Raw genomic sequence first — 17,170 nt, forward strand, 5'->3', positions numbered from 1 at the left:
ACAAACAAATGCTGGCCCAAGAGATCTGCTGCTTTTGAAAGCCCATGAGCAGAGTTCTCTTGGTCTCACAAGTTCTTTCTTGCGAGCTTGTTGAATAACAACAATTATTCCAGGTCATAAATGAGTTTACATTCTGTAGCCCAAGAAGCATTCCTGTGCCAGCTATTCCTCCTGGGCGGCCAGCTCCTTAGACCCTGTTGGACCTTGGCTTGTCTTTGAGTGTGAAGGCCCCTTCATCACGGAGTATGGAGTCAGTGCTGGGCCTGTGTGGGGGACCAGCTGCTTGCAGAAATTCCACATCCCGTCAGTAAACATGCCAAACCCTTTGTTAGGGACGGGCGAATCAAGGACAGTAGGGCAGAGCCCTGTCCTCAAAGTGCTCCACTCTGGGGGTAAGAAGATGGATGGTTAAGATGTTACAGGGTGAGGGGCAGCTTGGAGGGGTGCTCCCCAGAGGAACACCCTTCTGCATTTTCAAATATAACCTTTTATATTTGAAACCTCTCTCCAAGGATAATGAAAACATCTGAGGTCATAAATGAAAGTGAAGGTGCTACAAGCAAAGGAAAGAGCTCATGCATAGGTGTGGGGGCCAAGACAGAGAAACCAAAACAGGTTGGCAAAGTCCAGGAAACTGTTAGCACTGATGGAAGGGGTGGAGACTCCTGCATGCCAGTGGGAGTGTTAATCAGTTCATCCAATACAGAGGGTGGGGTGAAGGAGGGAAGCCCCGAGTAACCGGGGTGTAGAAAATGAGAGAGAAGTGTTTGGTAGTTGAGCAAAGGCTTACCGTTTTTAAGGGGAATCTTAGGGCAGCGTGGATGTGAAGCCTGCATGGAACTCGCTGGTCTCAGGCTCTAAAAGGAGACTTCAGGTCCAGAGGAGACAGACTGAGCCCAGCAGGGCCTCTAAGGGCTTCAGGTGGTAGAGGGCCACTGATGCTCACCACCTGTACCCTGGTGGCAGCCCTCAGAGCTGCAAGTAGAATATGAGGGAAACGCTCCCGTTTCAGCTCCTCTGCAAAGACCCACTGTAGGGTCATCATCACACCGGATGTGGAGGGTAACTAAGCTTCGGTTTCTTGCTCTCTGTGGCTTTGACACCATCGTGGCTCCACAAAGTCCCATTTCGCAGTTTTGTTGGGGAGATATTGAAGTCTGTGTGTGTGTTTATACCCTATTATATCGAAGTATAACATGCATGCCTTGCTTTTGGCTAATCCCTGTCTCTTTATTGTTGCACAGAGTAGGTTTCAGAGATCCGGGAATAGGTGAGCGAGTCATTCATCCAAGTGGGAGTGTTCCCTTCAAACATTAGTCCCCCCAAGACTCTGATAAGGACAGACAGTGGGGAACATGCGGATGTAGGAGGCAAGTAGCGTGTTGCAGTGAAGGACCAACTCCTCTTTAATGAGCTGCGGAACTTGACTTCAGGCACTTTGAGAATCACTGAGGAGATACAAAGGCACCCCGGGAACTAGAGACAAATTCTAGGAGAGTTAGACTCTCCGTGATGCCTCGCTGTGGGGATAAAGGAGATGGAAAGGATTGCAGAAGATAGTTATTATTTTGTCACCGGGCCGGGAAGTCAGGAGGAGTGGTAGGGACAGGGAGTGGGGCCCGACCGGGTGCTGAGGTCAGCCAGGTTCCCGAGGAATTCCGTGTTGTCACATATAGAACAGGGCAGCTTTTCCCTGGGACTCACTTGCAGAGTGGAGTCATCCAATTTAGCACCGTGTGAGCCACCTAAAAAACACTTGAAACGAAGCAAGTCACAAAATGAACTGCACTGCCTACGAAGTCTACTCAAACAGTGGACAATTCCAAAACGGCTTTCTGGGGAAGGAGCCTTTTTCTGTTTGTTCCCTTTCAAGCAGGGAAGGAAAATTAGACATTCAACAACTAATATTAACTTTGCAGACGGAGAGCCAGAAGCCACAGCAGATAAATTGAGGCACGTTCACAGGGACTTTCGCTCTCCTGAATGTAGTTGTGAATGACTTTACTCCTTTACAATGCAGATGTTCTAAAAGAATGGACATCCCAGAATCTGCATTTTTAGAATGGGTATTCCCCACTGTCACATGATCAGACCGACTCCACCAGCACATACAAACAGGCATTATCACTTGACAGTCACATTCAGTGCAGCCATTATTGACATAATTGTGTAGTTAATTGTGAAACCAACCATTGGCTCTTTATTCAATCTCTGTCTTTAATTTTGGTTCACAGTCATCTTTCCTTGTAGGGGATTATAATACATCAGAATGTATTGGTTACATTGTTAATATTAATCCTGTAGTTTTCGGTAATTGGCAGGCAATTATAGTGCGCCTTTCGGTATTAATGTGTGATTATAGGATTTTCCTCTGTGCCCTCTTACAGAGCTGGTTTTTAAATTGGGCTCTGTTGATAACAGTTTTAGATTAAGGTAAAGCTTTTTCATGAGAACTTAAGTTCTAACTAAATAAAAACATTTCTTCAAGTTTTGTTCTAAGTAGTTTTCTCCAAGGGTTCCAAGAGAAGCCTGCCAGAAGACTCACAAATGCAGAAGTTTGCTGACCCCTGTGAGTTATTCAACTTGGTCGATCTGTCCAGGGCTAGAGCTATCTCCAGTCTGGGGTCATGCTCCACCTTTGAATACAAATTGATTAAGATTTGTATTCACAGTGGTTAAAATGAACTAACGCGTTTTTCCCAGAGGAGGCTGGCTGCGGCTGTGCCCCACCAGTGGGCTTTCTTGCGGTTTTCATAGCCATGCTTGGGAGGGGAAACACTGGGGAGGCGGTGATGGAGGCAGCTGCCACCTTTCAGAAGGTCCCGTGGGCTGGCAATCGGCGTCAACTCCTGGCCTGAACAGGCCTAGGAGAGAAGATTGCCCTGCGGGGCACCGCTCTCCACCAGGGTTTGCCACCGGGCTTCAGTGCTGTCCTCCGGCTCTCGTTCCCCGAGTTTGTACCGATCTGCTCTACCCTGCGGCTGGGTGTTGTCTACCTTGCTTTACAAATAACTCAAATAGATAGAATTTTGATGTTTTTCTAGACTGTTTCCATGCTTCCAAATAGATAGGAAAAGTAAATTTGATTCAAAAGAAGACAAAACCCCACAAGAGCCCCCAATTTAAAACAGCAACCACCACCAAACCCTTGAGGTGCTGTGCAGCTGTGAGGCCCCAGGGTCTTGCTGCCCATCCTTGGCTCTGTTAGCGTGAGTTCACACGGTGGGAGCCCCTCTGTTCTACAGACCAGTGCTGCGGCCACAGGTACTGAAAATTCCTTTTCCTTCAGCTTTGGTTAGAAAACATTTATGTGATGCAAGCATGGCAGGCTATTAAGGTTATATATTTTAAAACATAAAATGCAAGTATTCTTTTTAACTTGAATTTTAGTTCAGGCAAAATATATGAATATTTAATAGTGTTTGAGCCATTGTAGTATTCAATGATGACATGCATGTTTCTGTGTGAGTCCCAGGAGCTCATTTTGTTGGGGACAGCAGCTTTGGAGAGAACGACTTCCTCCTGGGGTGATCTGGACACCCTATTTTTCTACACTGCTCACGCACCCCTCTCTCTTTCCGCACCTCCCTCCCTGCTCCACCAAGGACAGCACCAAGTTTACAAACTGCCCGTATGTCCAGGTCCTGATCTTTGCAGACTCCCTTTCATGTTATCGCTGGCTCTTCCTCTTTCCTTCCCCTCTATGTTTCCTAAGAGAGGAGCCCTCTTCCTAACTAACCCACACCCTAAACTACTACTGGCATCTCAAGCCACTGTAACTTCTTTTTTCATTAAAATTTCTGAATGCCAAATCTATAGGTCTATTTTTTGCCCTTCACTAGATTTTCTAGGTGCTTCCAACCTCTCCTTTCTTCCTTCTCTGAGGCTCTCCTTGCCCAGACTCGTACCCTGAAGTACCCTGTTCTTTAAGTCAAGAACAAGTACCCTGAGTTCTTGACTTAAAAAAAGAATCTTCTTCGACTGCAGACTGTGCACACTGAGTTCGCGGTAGTGCCCTGAGCTGTTTGCAGCATTCCAGGTTCATTATTTCACTAGTCCAGGCAAAATCCACACCTTTCAGAAGAGAAGCAATTTTTATATTAATTATACCACACCTTTTCATCTCCCACAATATATAAAAAAATAATTAGAAGGGCTAGTTATAATTTACCAAGCATGTGAAACTTAATTAAGGTGAAAGAATTAAAAAATGCCTTTGACGGCATTCCAGAATTGCACTTACACATACACCACTGATCATATGCAAAAAAGAAAAAAGATAACAGCATGATTTACCATCATGCTGCCCATAACAGTTAGAGTAGAATCCAATCCCATAATTCCTGTGTAGAATATAACTTGCCAGGAACAGACATGAAAGTGTCCGGCACAATCACCCGTGCTCAGCAGCCCTTTGCTGAAACACCGTCAAGTGTTTCCTCACCCCGACCTGCCTTGTTTCTCCCCAAGGGCTGGCTTCTGGACTTTCTTTTAGTCTTCGTGGTGCCTGCGACATATGGAGATGCTTTCTTTGCTTCTCTCCAGTACGGCACCCCAAGCTCTCCTCTGTCAAGGAACTGGCAATTGTCCAAAAATGGCTCATCTCTCTGCCTCACTGACCTTTGCTCAGCACTTCTCTCCCAGCCAGTTGCCATGTAGGATGTGCTGTGATCTTTCACTACAGGGTATTAATATCTGGTAACAATTTGTTGTTTGATTTGCAAGATAAATATAGGCCATGGTTGAAATTTTGGCCTTTGGCACCAGACAGACCTGGATTCAAATCACAGGTTGGCCTATTACCAGCCACGTGATTTTCTACAAGCAGCAACTTCTCCGTAGGAGGATGCTAATACATACCTCAGAGAGTGGGTATGAGGATTAGGTTGGTAAGCTCCACACCGCCCTGACATTCAGTGAGTTCTCAGTTTGTTGTTGTTGACAGTTGTTGTTACCCCAAGAATATTTGCATATTAATGTCAGAAGGTGGCAATGCCCTCACCCAAAGCAATGAGTGTTTTAGAGTGGGATTTAAACGTTCACGCCTATAATGTGAATGTTGGTATGTTTGAGGTAGTTCCAGAGGCTCCTTACACTATCCTTGCTATTTTGGATTCTTTTTCCTTCTTGCAGTCCTGATCGGGTGTCTTTCTTCCTTATGTTCTAAATCATCGATTTGATTCTTGGCTTCATTCACTCTGCTGATGATTCCCTGTAAATTGTTTTTTTACTTGAATTAGTGTATCCTTCATTTCTGCCAGATGAGTGTGGTTTGTTTAATTCCTTAGTTGTTGGATTTCCATACAGCTTGACTTTCTCACAGTTATGAGTGATATTTGTTGTGTAATCTAGCTTTAATTTTTCTCTGGTTGTACAAGGAGGCAAGCCATGATTAGCTACTCCTCCATCTTGACCAGAAGTCTCCAAATGTACAATTCTATAACACATCATCTGTATATTTTCTTGTGTGCTCACCACCCCAAGTAAAATCTTCTTCTATTATCATTTATCCCCGATTTACCCCCTTCTGCCTCCTTCAACTCCCTTTCCCTCTGTTAATAACCCTACTGTTGTCTGTGTCTATGAGTTTTCCCCTCTGGTTAATCCCCTCACCTTTTCTACCCAGTCCCCCCAATACCCCTCCCCTCTTACAGCTGCCAGTCAGTTCTCTGTACCTATAAGTCTCTTTTTATTTTGTTTGTTAGTTTATTTTGTTCGTTAGATTCCGCATATAAATGATATCTTATGATACTTGTCTTTCTCTGACTGGCTTATTTCACTTAGCATAATCTTCTCCAGGTCCATTCATGCTGTCACAAAAGGTAAGGTTTCCTTCTCCTTCTTCTTTTTAATAGCTGAGTAGCATTCCATTGTGTAAATGTACCACAACTTTTTTATCTTCTCATCTACTGATGGGCACTTGGGGTGCTTCTAAATCTTGGCTATTGTAAATAATATTGCAATGAACATAGAGTGCATGTATTCTTTCAAATTAGTGTTGCATATTTCTTTGGGTATATTCCCAGAAGTGGAACTGCTGGATTATAAGGTAGTTACACTTTTAATTTGGGGGGGGAAGCTCCATACTTTCCACGGTGGCTGCACCAATCTGCATTCCCACCAACAGCACATGAGGGTTCCTTCTCTCCAGATCCTTATCAACCCTTGTTCTGTGTTGATTTATTGATGATAGCCGTTCTGACAGGTGTGAGGTGATTAGTGACATTGAACATCTTTTCATATGTCTATTGGCCATCTGTGTTTCCAACTAATTAATGCATTTTTAAGGTGATTAAATTTCGGTTGCAGAAACAATGGAAAAATAAAACCTTATAATGCAGCAACTTACAAGATTTAAGATAAGTGTTTGACCAAACTATTTTGGTTTGTCCTTATTTCTAGACATAATATTTGTTTTTTAAGTTTATGACTGACCTAAAAACTTTTCTTAAAAATGCTTATTAAAAACTTTAAAATGAACTTGCATGACTTTCTTTTAAAACAAAAAGCTATGAAGAATTAGGGAGTTTAATTTCTTTAAATTTAGTAACCTGCTTCTCTCTTCGAAATTTTAATAGATTGGCTGACCTGCTAAAAGCACAGGTTTGCATTTAAAGTCATCCCCAATACAGTCATAAAGCCATATTCTATATTTGTAGGATATAAAATGGTTTTCCTTTGGCTTATCTGTTAGCATTAAATATGTACTTAAAAATCAGTAAGAACATTTGAATACCCTGAGAGAAAAATGAGCAAAGGACAGAACAGGAAGCTGTTGGATGAGTGAATAAATATAAAAACAATGGAGAAAGAATATAAAGAAGCACAAAGAGCCAGAAAGCAAATGGGAGATGGTACTACCTCCTTAGCAATCAAGAAATTGCAAATTAAAATAATAAGTTCACTAAAGTATGTAACTGTCTAATCATTATGCTGTACATCTGAAACTAATACAAAATAATACGGAATGTGAACTATAATTGAAAAAATTTAATTTAAAAATATAATAATAAGTTACCATGCTATGCATACCAATTTGGAAAGAAGCAGGAACTTAATACACTGTCATTTTTAATATAAATTGTTTTCATATTTCCAGAAATAATTTGAGAAAATGAACTAAAGCCTTAAAAATATACTTGCTTTTGACCTATAAACTTCACTTCTGAGAATATATCTTAATGAAAAAATGAAATATATATAGGAGTATTCAGTCATAAAGATAATGAAGTGATATTTAAGGTATAGTAAAGTACTAGACATCATTTAAGTAACCAACAAGAGCAACATTGAGTTATAGCACTTCATTTTAATCCAATATTGTGGTATTTGGCCATTAAAAGTATTTTTCACACACTTATTTATTGATGTAAAAAGATGCTGAAGACGGCCCTGACTAGTGTGGCTCAGTGGGTTGGGTGTCGTCCCGCAAACTAGAAGGTCAGCATTCTGATCCCCTGTCACGGCACGGGCCTGTTGCAGGCCAGGTCCTGGTGGGTGTGCAAGAGGCGAGAGGTTGATTACACCAATGTTTCTCTCCCTCTCTTTCTCCCTCCTTCCCCTCCCTCCAAAAATAAATTAGTTAATTAATGAGCTATTGTTAAAATATGCTGAAAATCTATTAAGGGAAAAAAGCAGTTAAACATAATTGTTATGAGATTTTGTACAAATATTTACGAATTTTGGAGAAAGGGAGACAGAGACCGAGAGAGGAAAAATGAAGTGTATACAGATGTGTTTTGAGTAGCTGTTTGTGGGTGAGTAGATTGTGGGTGCTTTTAATTTTCTTATTTGTTCATGGCCTCTGACTTTCCTGTGGTGAACTTACAAGTTTTTACGGTGAAGTGTGTTTGCTTTGTTTAAAATGTAGAGATTATAGTTTTGCTTCATAGTGTCCCTTGGGAAACCAATAGAAACCTGAACTAGGCTTGAACCCGCAGCTTAAATAAGGGCACGTGGGTGGGCTGACCCGGAAGTGAAGAGATGCTTGAACTTATAACTGGTAGAATGAATGCAAATGTAACATCATTAAGATACCACTTTGTACCCATGGGATTGGCTCCAAAAGTAGAAGTTTGGGGAGAAACTGAAGAAATAGAATTTTCACTGGAGTCTAGAAAGTGAGTCAGGAAGGATGCCTCCAAGTAGGTTTTTCTGTGATTAACTATCAATCAGGGCCCAGAAATAGGGAGTTTTATTTTTTAAAAAACCCATAAAACCAAACTCTCTTTGTTCTATCATGGATTGTTTTGAATGTTATTTTTATGGACTTTATTTTCTTATTTGTATTATGAGAAGCCACCAGCCCTGAATGATGTGGTGACTTAGCAGAACAGGAGAGGAAACAACCATGTGGCCAGGAACATGGCCGATCTTGTGGACAATGAGCATTTCATACATCCTGGAATAAGTCGTAGTAACAAACTCCTATCCTAACTCAGAATAGAAAATTTTAAGAGGTGTTATAAACAAATAGACCCCCAATATCATTATAATTGAGCCTCCCTCTGACCCCCATTGTGAGGTGGGGTATGAATGCACCGAGTCGTGTGCAGGACCTAACTGTGAAGGGCATGGTAGGTTGTGGTGAAAGATTTAGCCTTATAAAAATTATAAAAAGCACATGATCACAGTTTCATTTCAGACAAGTAGTTATGGAGTCTTAGAGAGGGAGAAAGTCTGTAACCAGGTGATTGATTTGTGGATAAACCAGGCCTCAGAGAAAAGAATATGGGTTTTATCATGATGCCAGCCCAGCAGGACATGGCTGATGTTTGTTTAGTAAACAAAGGACAGAATTAAGGCACGATATCATTTCTAAGGCGGTCAGAAGAAGGCAGGGGACCCAGATGGTAACTAAGCATGAGCTAGAAACCTTAGGAAGCAGTGAGCACTGGCCTAGGAACATCGTGTCCAGACCAGAAGACCAGCTGAGGCAGAGACAACCGAGGCAGTGAGTAATGCAGGTGTTGATCACAGGTCTGTTTGTGGTACCAGAGAGCAGAGACCACCCAACGGCCTGCTCTGAGGAGAGGGGAGAAACGGTGGTTGGTGGTCCCCATGGAATTCTGCACAGTTACAGTTAGAAAGAGGTGTGTAGTCAGCTCTGAAAAGGTCCAGAACTAGGTTTGCCAGGTGAAATACAGGGTGCCCAATTAAATTTGAATTTTTGATTAGAAAGTAACAAATAACTTTAAGGATGAGTATATCCCAACTATTTCCTGGATCTGACAGCCCTACACAGCACAACCCAGCTGGTGAAAACGAACGCTATGCACACAGGCAAATCAACACAACTTATCTCAATATGTAGCAAACACATTAATAGCTACTGTATTTGTGAGGGTGGATAATGGCGATAAAGTGCGATAAACAAATGCTATGTGAATAAAGGAATGGTGGGCCTTAAATGAACTGGTGATGATAGCAAGGTGAGTATGATCACCTCAACTTTCCGTACGCAAGTTCAAAAAGAAATTTAAAAAAAAGGGTTTCCAGCCCTGTCCTGGAATTTCCGCCACCGAAGACCTGAGGACACTGCCTGGCGGATAAAGAGAATATCCTGTCCTGCTGAACACGCCCCACAGACCGCTCTGTCCCTCCCGGAAAACTCAGTGGTGGGAAAGTGAGTAGGAGAGGGAACAGGTGGGTGACAAGGGACTCAGAAGAAAAAGAGTAACTTTATAAACCCAGTGCCAAATGAAACTAATGAACAAATCAGGAACATGGCTTCACCTAGATTTGGTCTTTTAATAAAAGAATGTGTTTGCATTTTTAGAAGTGTTAGTAAGAACATATCAGCAAGCATAAATCCTTAACTGTTGCTATGGAAACAACTAGAAGCAGGGGCGATGTGTCAGTTTCCCTGTTGAAAAAAGTGATATGTCACCAAGTTAACTCTCGTCCTTAAAACCGTTTTCTATTTTAATGTTACAGCGGATTACAAGGAGAGCTTTAATACAATTGGAAACATCGAAGAGATCGCTTATAATGCTGTTTCCTTTACCTGGGACGTGAATGAAGAGGCGAAGGTGAGTGAAAAAGTAGCATTGATTCATTGTTCAGATTTTTTAAGTAATGTGTCCTTTCTCTGCAGGTGACTTTTCTTTTCTTTCTTTCTTTCTTCCCTCCCTCCCTTCTTTCCTTCCTTCCTTTTTTACAAAAGCCTTTATAGGTAGAGAAAGACCTTGAGCCAGGACAAAAAGAAATGAACTTCTTATCTTTCTCTAGAAGTCACAAACATCCAATTCTGTTCAGCTAAATTGCCTTTTGGGGGATAAGGAAGAAAAGGGTGAACGTGTTCCTAGGTGGCCTCCTGCACAAGACTCCGAGACCCCCGGCCCTCCCCAGCCTCAGGCCCCACATGTGAGCCCATGGGTGAGCCCCGAATGGGCCCGGAGACCTTTTCTCCGTGCCCTGCAGGTCCTGCCGTACCCTGGTCTAACTCCAGCCTCCTTCAGAGGGAGCAAGGTGTTCAGAGGTAATGTTTTCATCTGTACGTGACTGGGAAGTCTCCTGACCCCACAATTCTTTCCAAGTGTAACCTGGTTGAGTGAGCGGTAGGAGGCAGGGCTGCAGATCTCTGAACTTCACTCCCTGTGGTGTGCCCACTGTGACCTTGGGCCATTTTTTCCCTTATTGACTGCTTAAGATTTTCCTAATTCTCTCTGGTGTCAGTAGGGTTAAAAAGGGCAACAGTAACTCTCCAGCAAGGTGTGACCTGAGGACAGATGTGCACCTTGTTGCCCGGTGAAAAAGGAAAACTTCCTGATTTGCTTTCTGGCCATAAGTCCCTTTGGGTTTATGAAAACTTCGAACTTTTCCGCCATGCACTTTGTTTTCTGTGTTGCATAGCTTCTGATTGTTGATCTTTATTTTGCACCAAAGAGAAGGGTCCAGGTGAAACCTCAGTTTGTTTTGTACTTTGGGTGTGGGCGTTAACAAAACTCTGTCTTCAGACTAATGGAAAGGTCAATGTAAACAACTTCCTTCAATGCGTTATTGTCTGTGAGCTGGGGGAAGGCTGGGTGAGAAAGGAAACTGGACTGGAGTTTGTGGGCAGGTCTTACAGAAGATGAATTGCTCAGTGTCTCATTTCACTCAGGTATTAAACAATAGAAATGAAACTGGCTTTGGGCCCAAGAAAGGTGACTTAAATGGACGCTCAGCAACAGAGCGCAGAGCAGCCTGGAGCGGGCTGGGCTGCAGGGGCTCAGGCGCCCAGCAGAAGGAAGCAGGCCTCGCAGCAGGTGGGTGGTCAGGCCCCACACGGAACTGTAGGGGAGTTGGTCTTCTCTGTCTGGTTCAAGTTCCTTGCCCAGAGCCCTGTTTCCCTTCATGCCCCTTCCCTGCAGAGGCTGGCTTCCTGGGCGAGAACAAGAAAAGGGTCTGTGCAAGGCCCAGCAGGGCTGGGATTAGAGCCCTCAGTGAGTCACCTCACCTCTCTGAGCCTCGCTCAGTTCCCTTACTCAAAACAAAATAAAAACAAACTTTTCCAAGTCACTCTGCCACAGCAAGTATGGTGCTGGGGGTGTGATGTGTGAAGAGCTCGTGCCCTGGGAGGGGAAGGGCAATCCAGGGACCACAGAGCAAGTGCGAGGAGTGAGAGGCAGGCCCCCCCCCCCCGCACTGATCCCTGTGGAGAGGGTGGGGTCCCAGCATTGGAAAGGCTTGTCAGTGTAAACGTGAGCTGCGATGGGAGCCCTAATTTCATCACGGTGCAATCTGCGGTAATGAGCGCTCGTGGGCGAATGCCCTCACCCTTCTGTGTCCATAGGGACCCTTTAAAGAAAATGCCACCGCTGGTGGGGCTGCTTGAATGATGGAGGTTCTGACAGGCAACAGCAGGTCATGACTGTGGGTTGAGCTGACCCTTCTTTCATCCTGGTTAAGACTAGACCACTCCTTACCCAAAGGCAGAATTTCACTTTTCTTGTTTAAGTGTGTTTGTGCGTGTGCACTGTCCCAGATGACGAATTCAGACTCACGTGTGCTTTGCCAACTGGCAGTGTTTGCTTCTTGAACTTGTTTGCTTCTTTAATATATATATTTTAGTTACTATTGCTTGATGGTTGCAGTAGTAGGCAGTCTGCCTTAACCAATAAATAATACAAAATAATTTCAAATAATTTCCCTCAAACTACTGAAGGGCTTTTAAAGAAAATCCATAAAAGATAAATTGTTACTGAGGACAAGGCTTTTTTTTCAACTAGCAGCACCTAAGGTATTTCTTGAACATATTGCTGATGTTACAATTAGCAAAAAATAGAATCACATGGTTGAGGAAAAGGAGTTTAACGAAGCAAGAAGTAAAGGCGACTCTCTCACAGGGGAATTGTTTGCAGTTTTCACACGATGGACTTAGGAGCAGTTGAATTTGCTCTCGGGTTCCTGTTGGTAGTATCCACACGGAATTCCTTCCCAGGCTTCAGGGCTGGGACTGCATTCAGTGTCACGTGATGGTTTGGGTCAGTGGCCAGAGGACGAAAATCTGTGGCCTGGAGCCTTCCTGTGGTCCGCAGAATGTGCATGTATATATCAAGCATTTATGTACTTTTATTTCAATTTTTAACTTTTTGCTCACATTTAATAATCAGAAGGTCTTTATTACTACAATCTAGGTCTCTAGATTCTTTTGGATAATTAAAGAATCTGGCAACCACGAGTCCAAGTGTTTGCAAGGCCCTGAATGGTCCCCTTGGGGTACTGGCTAGTCTCATGAAAGCTTTCGCTAGCCTTCTCCATTCTGGAACTTTCTCTGCCCAGCCCTGGTAGACATTTGAATTTTTGTGCCCGAACCATGCCCTCTCAGGCAGCTGAATATGCAGTTGACATCTTCACTGGTTTTCAGTCCTGGGGATAAATGTCTCCCCGTGGTGGAGACAGGGGCCCAAGACCCCTGCCCACAGTCCCTGGCTTCTTCAGCCAGGCCTTTGGCAGCCACGAGCCCAGGTGTTTGCAAGGCCAGCTTGGGCTTGGGTTGGCACCGTTAAAGAGGGTGGCTGCGACATGCTTTCGAATGTCCGTAAGAGTGGTGTACCTTGATCTTTGAAGATGTTTTATGAAAACACCAGAAATCACTTGGGATCAGATGTCATGTCAACAAGTTGGACAATACCACTTCAGGGTTCAAAGGAGATTTCTTTTCTATAAGACCAGCTTTGGAGAAGGCAGGGTCAGAAGAGACACTACAAATAAACTCTGAGCCACAGCGGCATCGTTCGAGAGAAACACATGCCTTCCCTAGACAGCGACGTTGAATGATAATTTTTATTCAAATATTTAAGTCGACGCATTTATTAAAAAAGCTAGCAAACAACAGTCCAGTATTGGGTCTCTTACTACATACGTATAATCATGAGCTAATGATAAGGTGATAGATTTTTCCAGAGCACAGATTTATTTTTGTTGGTGTTGCTGCTGACCTGCATTTTCCTTCTCCCTCGTTGAGCATGCACAGAGGAGACGAAAGGATGCCCCGTTCTCATTGTTTAGTTTAACTAGAGGGAAAACTTTGATGAGGGAAAGCGTTAAGACAATGCACATGCAGTTCGGGACTTAACTCCCGATTCCTGGTGTCGATTGCAGCAGGATTCTGGCAGAACTGTTCCTGAGTTCTTCCCCCAAACCGGTTTTGCTGGTTGTGCCACCGTGTCCTTCTGCACAATGACAGAGCAAGCGGCAGAACTAGTCCCCAGCAGGACATTCCCCCCCCCCCCCGCCCTCAGTGTCTCTGCAGTCTGGACGCTTGTGTAATGTGAACAGGCGTCCCTGGGTCCCTGGGAATGACTCAGGTGACTTCTAGGTGGGTAAGGTTGTGGGTCCCTGTCCACCTGTCACAGCTTGGAAATGGATGGGGGTGGGGTGGCAGGTGCTACAGAGGAAAATGCACTGAAATGGGGCTCAGGCACCCAGGCAGTCGCCGGAATAGCCGGCTTTGTGACTTCTGCCGTCTGAGCTTCACTGTCCTCAGCCGGAAGGGGAGCAGGGATTGTTAAAACAGATTACTAAAGTCAATGGATATTATTAAGGTCCCATCCACATGATTCTAGTAGGAAGACTGCTGGTGCTACTTTCTTTCCCGTGACTCCCATTTAGAAGGCTATTTCAGTTTTTCTTTCTTTCCTTAGCCAGACACTGGTAGCCAAACCTGCAAAGTAGATTTATTGGTCGCTAATCCCCAAGATGAGGAATTCCCACGCAAGACCCTACTGAGTTACTGAAGAGCAGTGAGATCAGATTCCTGGCACCCGGGCTGCTGTCTTTCTCCGGGCGATGACATCATCCCCCCCCCCAGCCTCCCCACCGGAGCAGAGGCACAGCAAACCCTGATTAGAGAGGCTCCTCTTTCTCCCAGATTTCTAAGGAGATTCTTGAAACTGGGCCACTTATTTTTGTCCGGTGCCTTTTCTCTCTTCACTGTGATTTCAGAATGAAACCGACCTCAGTCTGCTATGCAGGTCCCTCCCGCATGACCATGGAGAATGACTTGAGCATTAAGGTGCTCCTTCTCGCTTTGAGGAACAAATTTCCTTTTTGTGCCTTTTCACTGGACCACTGGACCAATTTCCCCCTGTTTCTTTGCCTCACCTATTTCTATGCAGCCAAACTTCTGGAATGCTCGGAGTTGGTGAAAATCCTCCTTTTCCCTTATTTACTAGCCCCTCTAAATCATCAAGCAAACAAAGAAATCCACTACTAGCCCATCCCTTCCATCTCTAAGATTGTTTTAAAATCTATTGCAATTCAATAATATGACATTTTTTCTCCTGTGGGTTACTCTTTGCTGCCCTCTAGTCTGGCACCTCTGCCTGCAAAAGCAGAGCCATTGCCCACTGGGGGGAGGCCTACCCTGCCCCTCCTTCCCTGTAGGAAGGGCTTTGGGGATTGGCTAGTCCCACCCTCTGCTTCAGTGGCTCCTCCTGCATTTGGGGACTTGGGAGGAACTTTCAGAAAGGCATTTCTTGCAATTTTAGAGTTAAGGACTCATATAAGGCATATGTATATTTTCATCCCTGTTAACAAATTTTTGGTGTGAGATTGGGGGTGGAAAAGACTGACACCTGATTGGGTAGGCATGGGGAGCAGAGAGGCTAAGAGATGCCATGGGTCATTTTCCCATGCGTCCCAGACTCTGATTCCATTAAGTATCACCTTTCTATACATCTCTGGCACTGCACGTTTAGACAAGTGTGAAGGTGGGCTTTGAACCCACGTCCCTCTGAGTCTAGAGTCCATGCTCTTAGCCACCCCGATACAGGAAAATCTTCAATTATTTTTAAAGGCCAAAGCATGCTGTGGTTTTCCTTCTCAAAAATGTCCATAGGGTACAATGCCTGTAGTTGCTGAAAGAAAGAAAACAAACAAACAGTCCCATGTTCTTGAGCAAAGCAGTTTAATCACGTCACCCTGCTTGTGCCACCCTCTGTCTCCCTGTCCCTCCCCCTCCACATGGCCTCACTGGCCCGACACTGTGAGCACACAGGTGTCTCCCTGTCCACGTCTTTGGTTGCCCTGTTACATTTTCTGTTGATACCATACGTATTATTGACCAGAGTGGATTTGGGCGTGAGGGCTTTTAGGATTCCTTGTCATGTTCAACTGTGTGTGTGTGTGTGTGATCTCATTGGCATAATTACCACCTCACTCTGCATTAATTGAAGATCAGTGCACTTTCTCATATTGCAAAACATCGGTTCTTTCTTCTCCATGTCTTGACACATTAATTCTCCATCCCCCACTTATCTCTAGCTCCTTTCCATGGTGTTCGGATTTTTATTTTACACTCATTTACATAATTTTCATACACTTTTCTTTTATGCCTTTGTTCCTACTGTGAACAGTGACGACTCTTTCTTCCTCGCTCTTTTTTTGAAATGCCATGCCGGAAGTACAGCACAAAATAATTCAGAGCCAGAACAATGATTGTTATCAGGGAAAATGAAAGTTGCAGAAGGCACACAGTGACTCTCTGCTTTGTGTTTGCAACTTAACAAATTCAGTAAACAACCCGCATTTGCCAAGCTGGTAAATTGGAAGTAATATTTCTTTTCAATATAATATTGAAATATATTTAATATATAATATAACATTGCTTATTTAATATAAGCAATATTTATTTTCTAAGTAGAGTCCTCTAACTTTGGATCCCTTTGGGTACTTTAAATACATTGGATTTACCAAAGAGATTTCACGTAATTTTTGACATTATAAAAAAATGCAAGGTGAGGGAACACATGCTGATATTTCCTCTGGGCCCTGTTTTCCTTAAAGTTTTACTTTATTTTCCTTACACTGCTGCCTTTGTGTCTGATTTTGCTCCATATGAAGAGATATCATGTAACATCTGAGACCCGGAGGGAAGGCCGGAAACATGGGTGTGGGAGATGAGTCGGCCCGGTGAACAGGGGGACGCGAGTGGACATCAGGACTAGGAAGCCCTCTTCCATGTGTTTGCATTCATCCTGAAGGAAGAAAGTAAAGTTGCCGCGCTGCCTCGGCACTGCCCCGTGGCTGCCCTGGACACAGGGCGTTGGGTGTGGCTCCCATCATGACTTGCTTCAGGTTCTGAGACATAACTAGAGCCATTGTGTAGGATTGCTTGCTTTCCCCACATAGTGTCCAGGCCAACCCTCTCTCTACCCGGTGCTGTCTTTTCAAGGTACAATCCGTGGCCAGCAAGTCAGATCAGCTTTTTCCGCAGTCAGCTGCTCATGAATAGCAAAAACACAGCCTCTTGGTCTTCATTATCTCAGTTTTAGTCACTCAAAAGATGGGAGGGCAGTGCTTTGATTATGACCTATGAAAGGCAGTAAATTGGACAAAATAAAGGTGTTCTAACCTTTGTGAACACTGCGAATTATTCAGTCTCTGGGGGTAGAAAATAAGGTTATGCTCATTGAAAGGCTGACTTGAAATTCAGTACCAAATCATGGCAAATCTAATCGGTTGTGTTAAATTTATTATTTCACTCCCTTCTTCCTTTTTGCTCTCTTTCAACATTTCTTTTTGCTCTAAAATATTGAATCAGCTTTTACTGGGCTCCCCTGGTATGTCAAGCACAATGCCTTAGAACATTACAATTTTGTAGGCTTGATAATCATGCCTTCCTTTCTAAATGGGCTGTGTTGCCCTTCTGTCCAACTCCAGTGCTGGGTACCAGGGAGAAAAG

The 17,170-nt window shown here is 43.8% G+C and overlaps 1 protein-coding gene across 4 annotated transcripts in view; it reads left to right on the forward strand.

Annotated features, from left to right (window-relative positions):
- GRHL2 (grainyhead like transcription factor 2) overlaps positions 1-17,170 on the forward strand; it is a 136,337-nt gene that overhangs the window by 74,559 nt on the left and 44,608 nt on the right. For all 4 annotated transcript variants that reach the window (XM_037048299.1, XM_037048296.1, XM_037048297.1 and 1 more), the window contains exon 8: positions 9,937-10,031. In XM_037048299.1, the coding sequence (XP_036904194.1) occupies positions 9,937-10,031 (95 nt within the window). The remainder of the gene's footprint in view (positions 1-9,936; positions 10,032-17,170) is intronic.

The sequence above is a fragment of the Sturnira hondurensis genome, unplaced genomic scaffold, assembly GCF_014824575.4.
Source record: "Sturnira hondurensis isolate 20B ecotype Veracruz unplaced genomic scaffold, ASM1482457v3 Scaffold0006413, whole genome shotgun sequence".
Lineage (NCBI taxonomy): Eukaryota > Metazoa > Chordata > Mammalia > Chiroptera > Phyllostomidae > Sturnira > Sturnira hondurensis.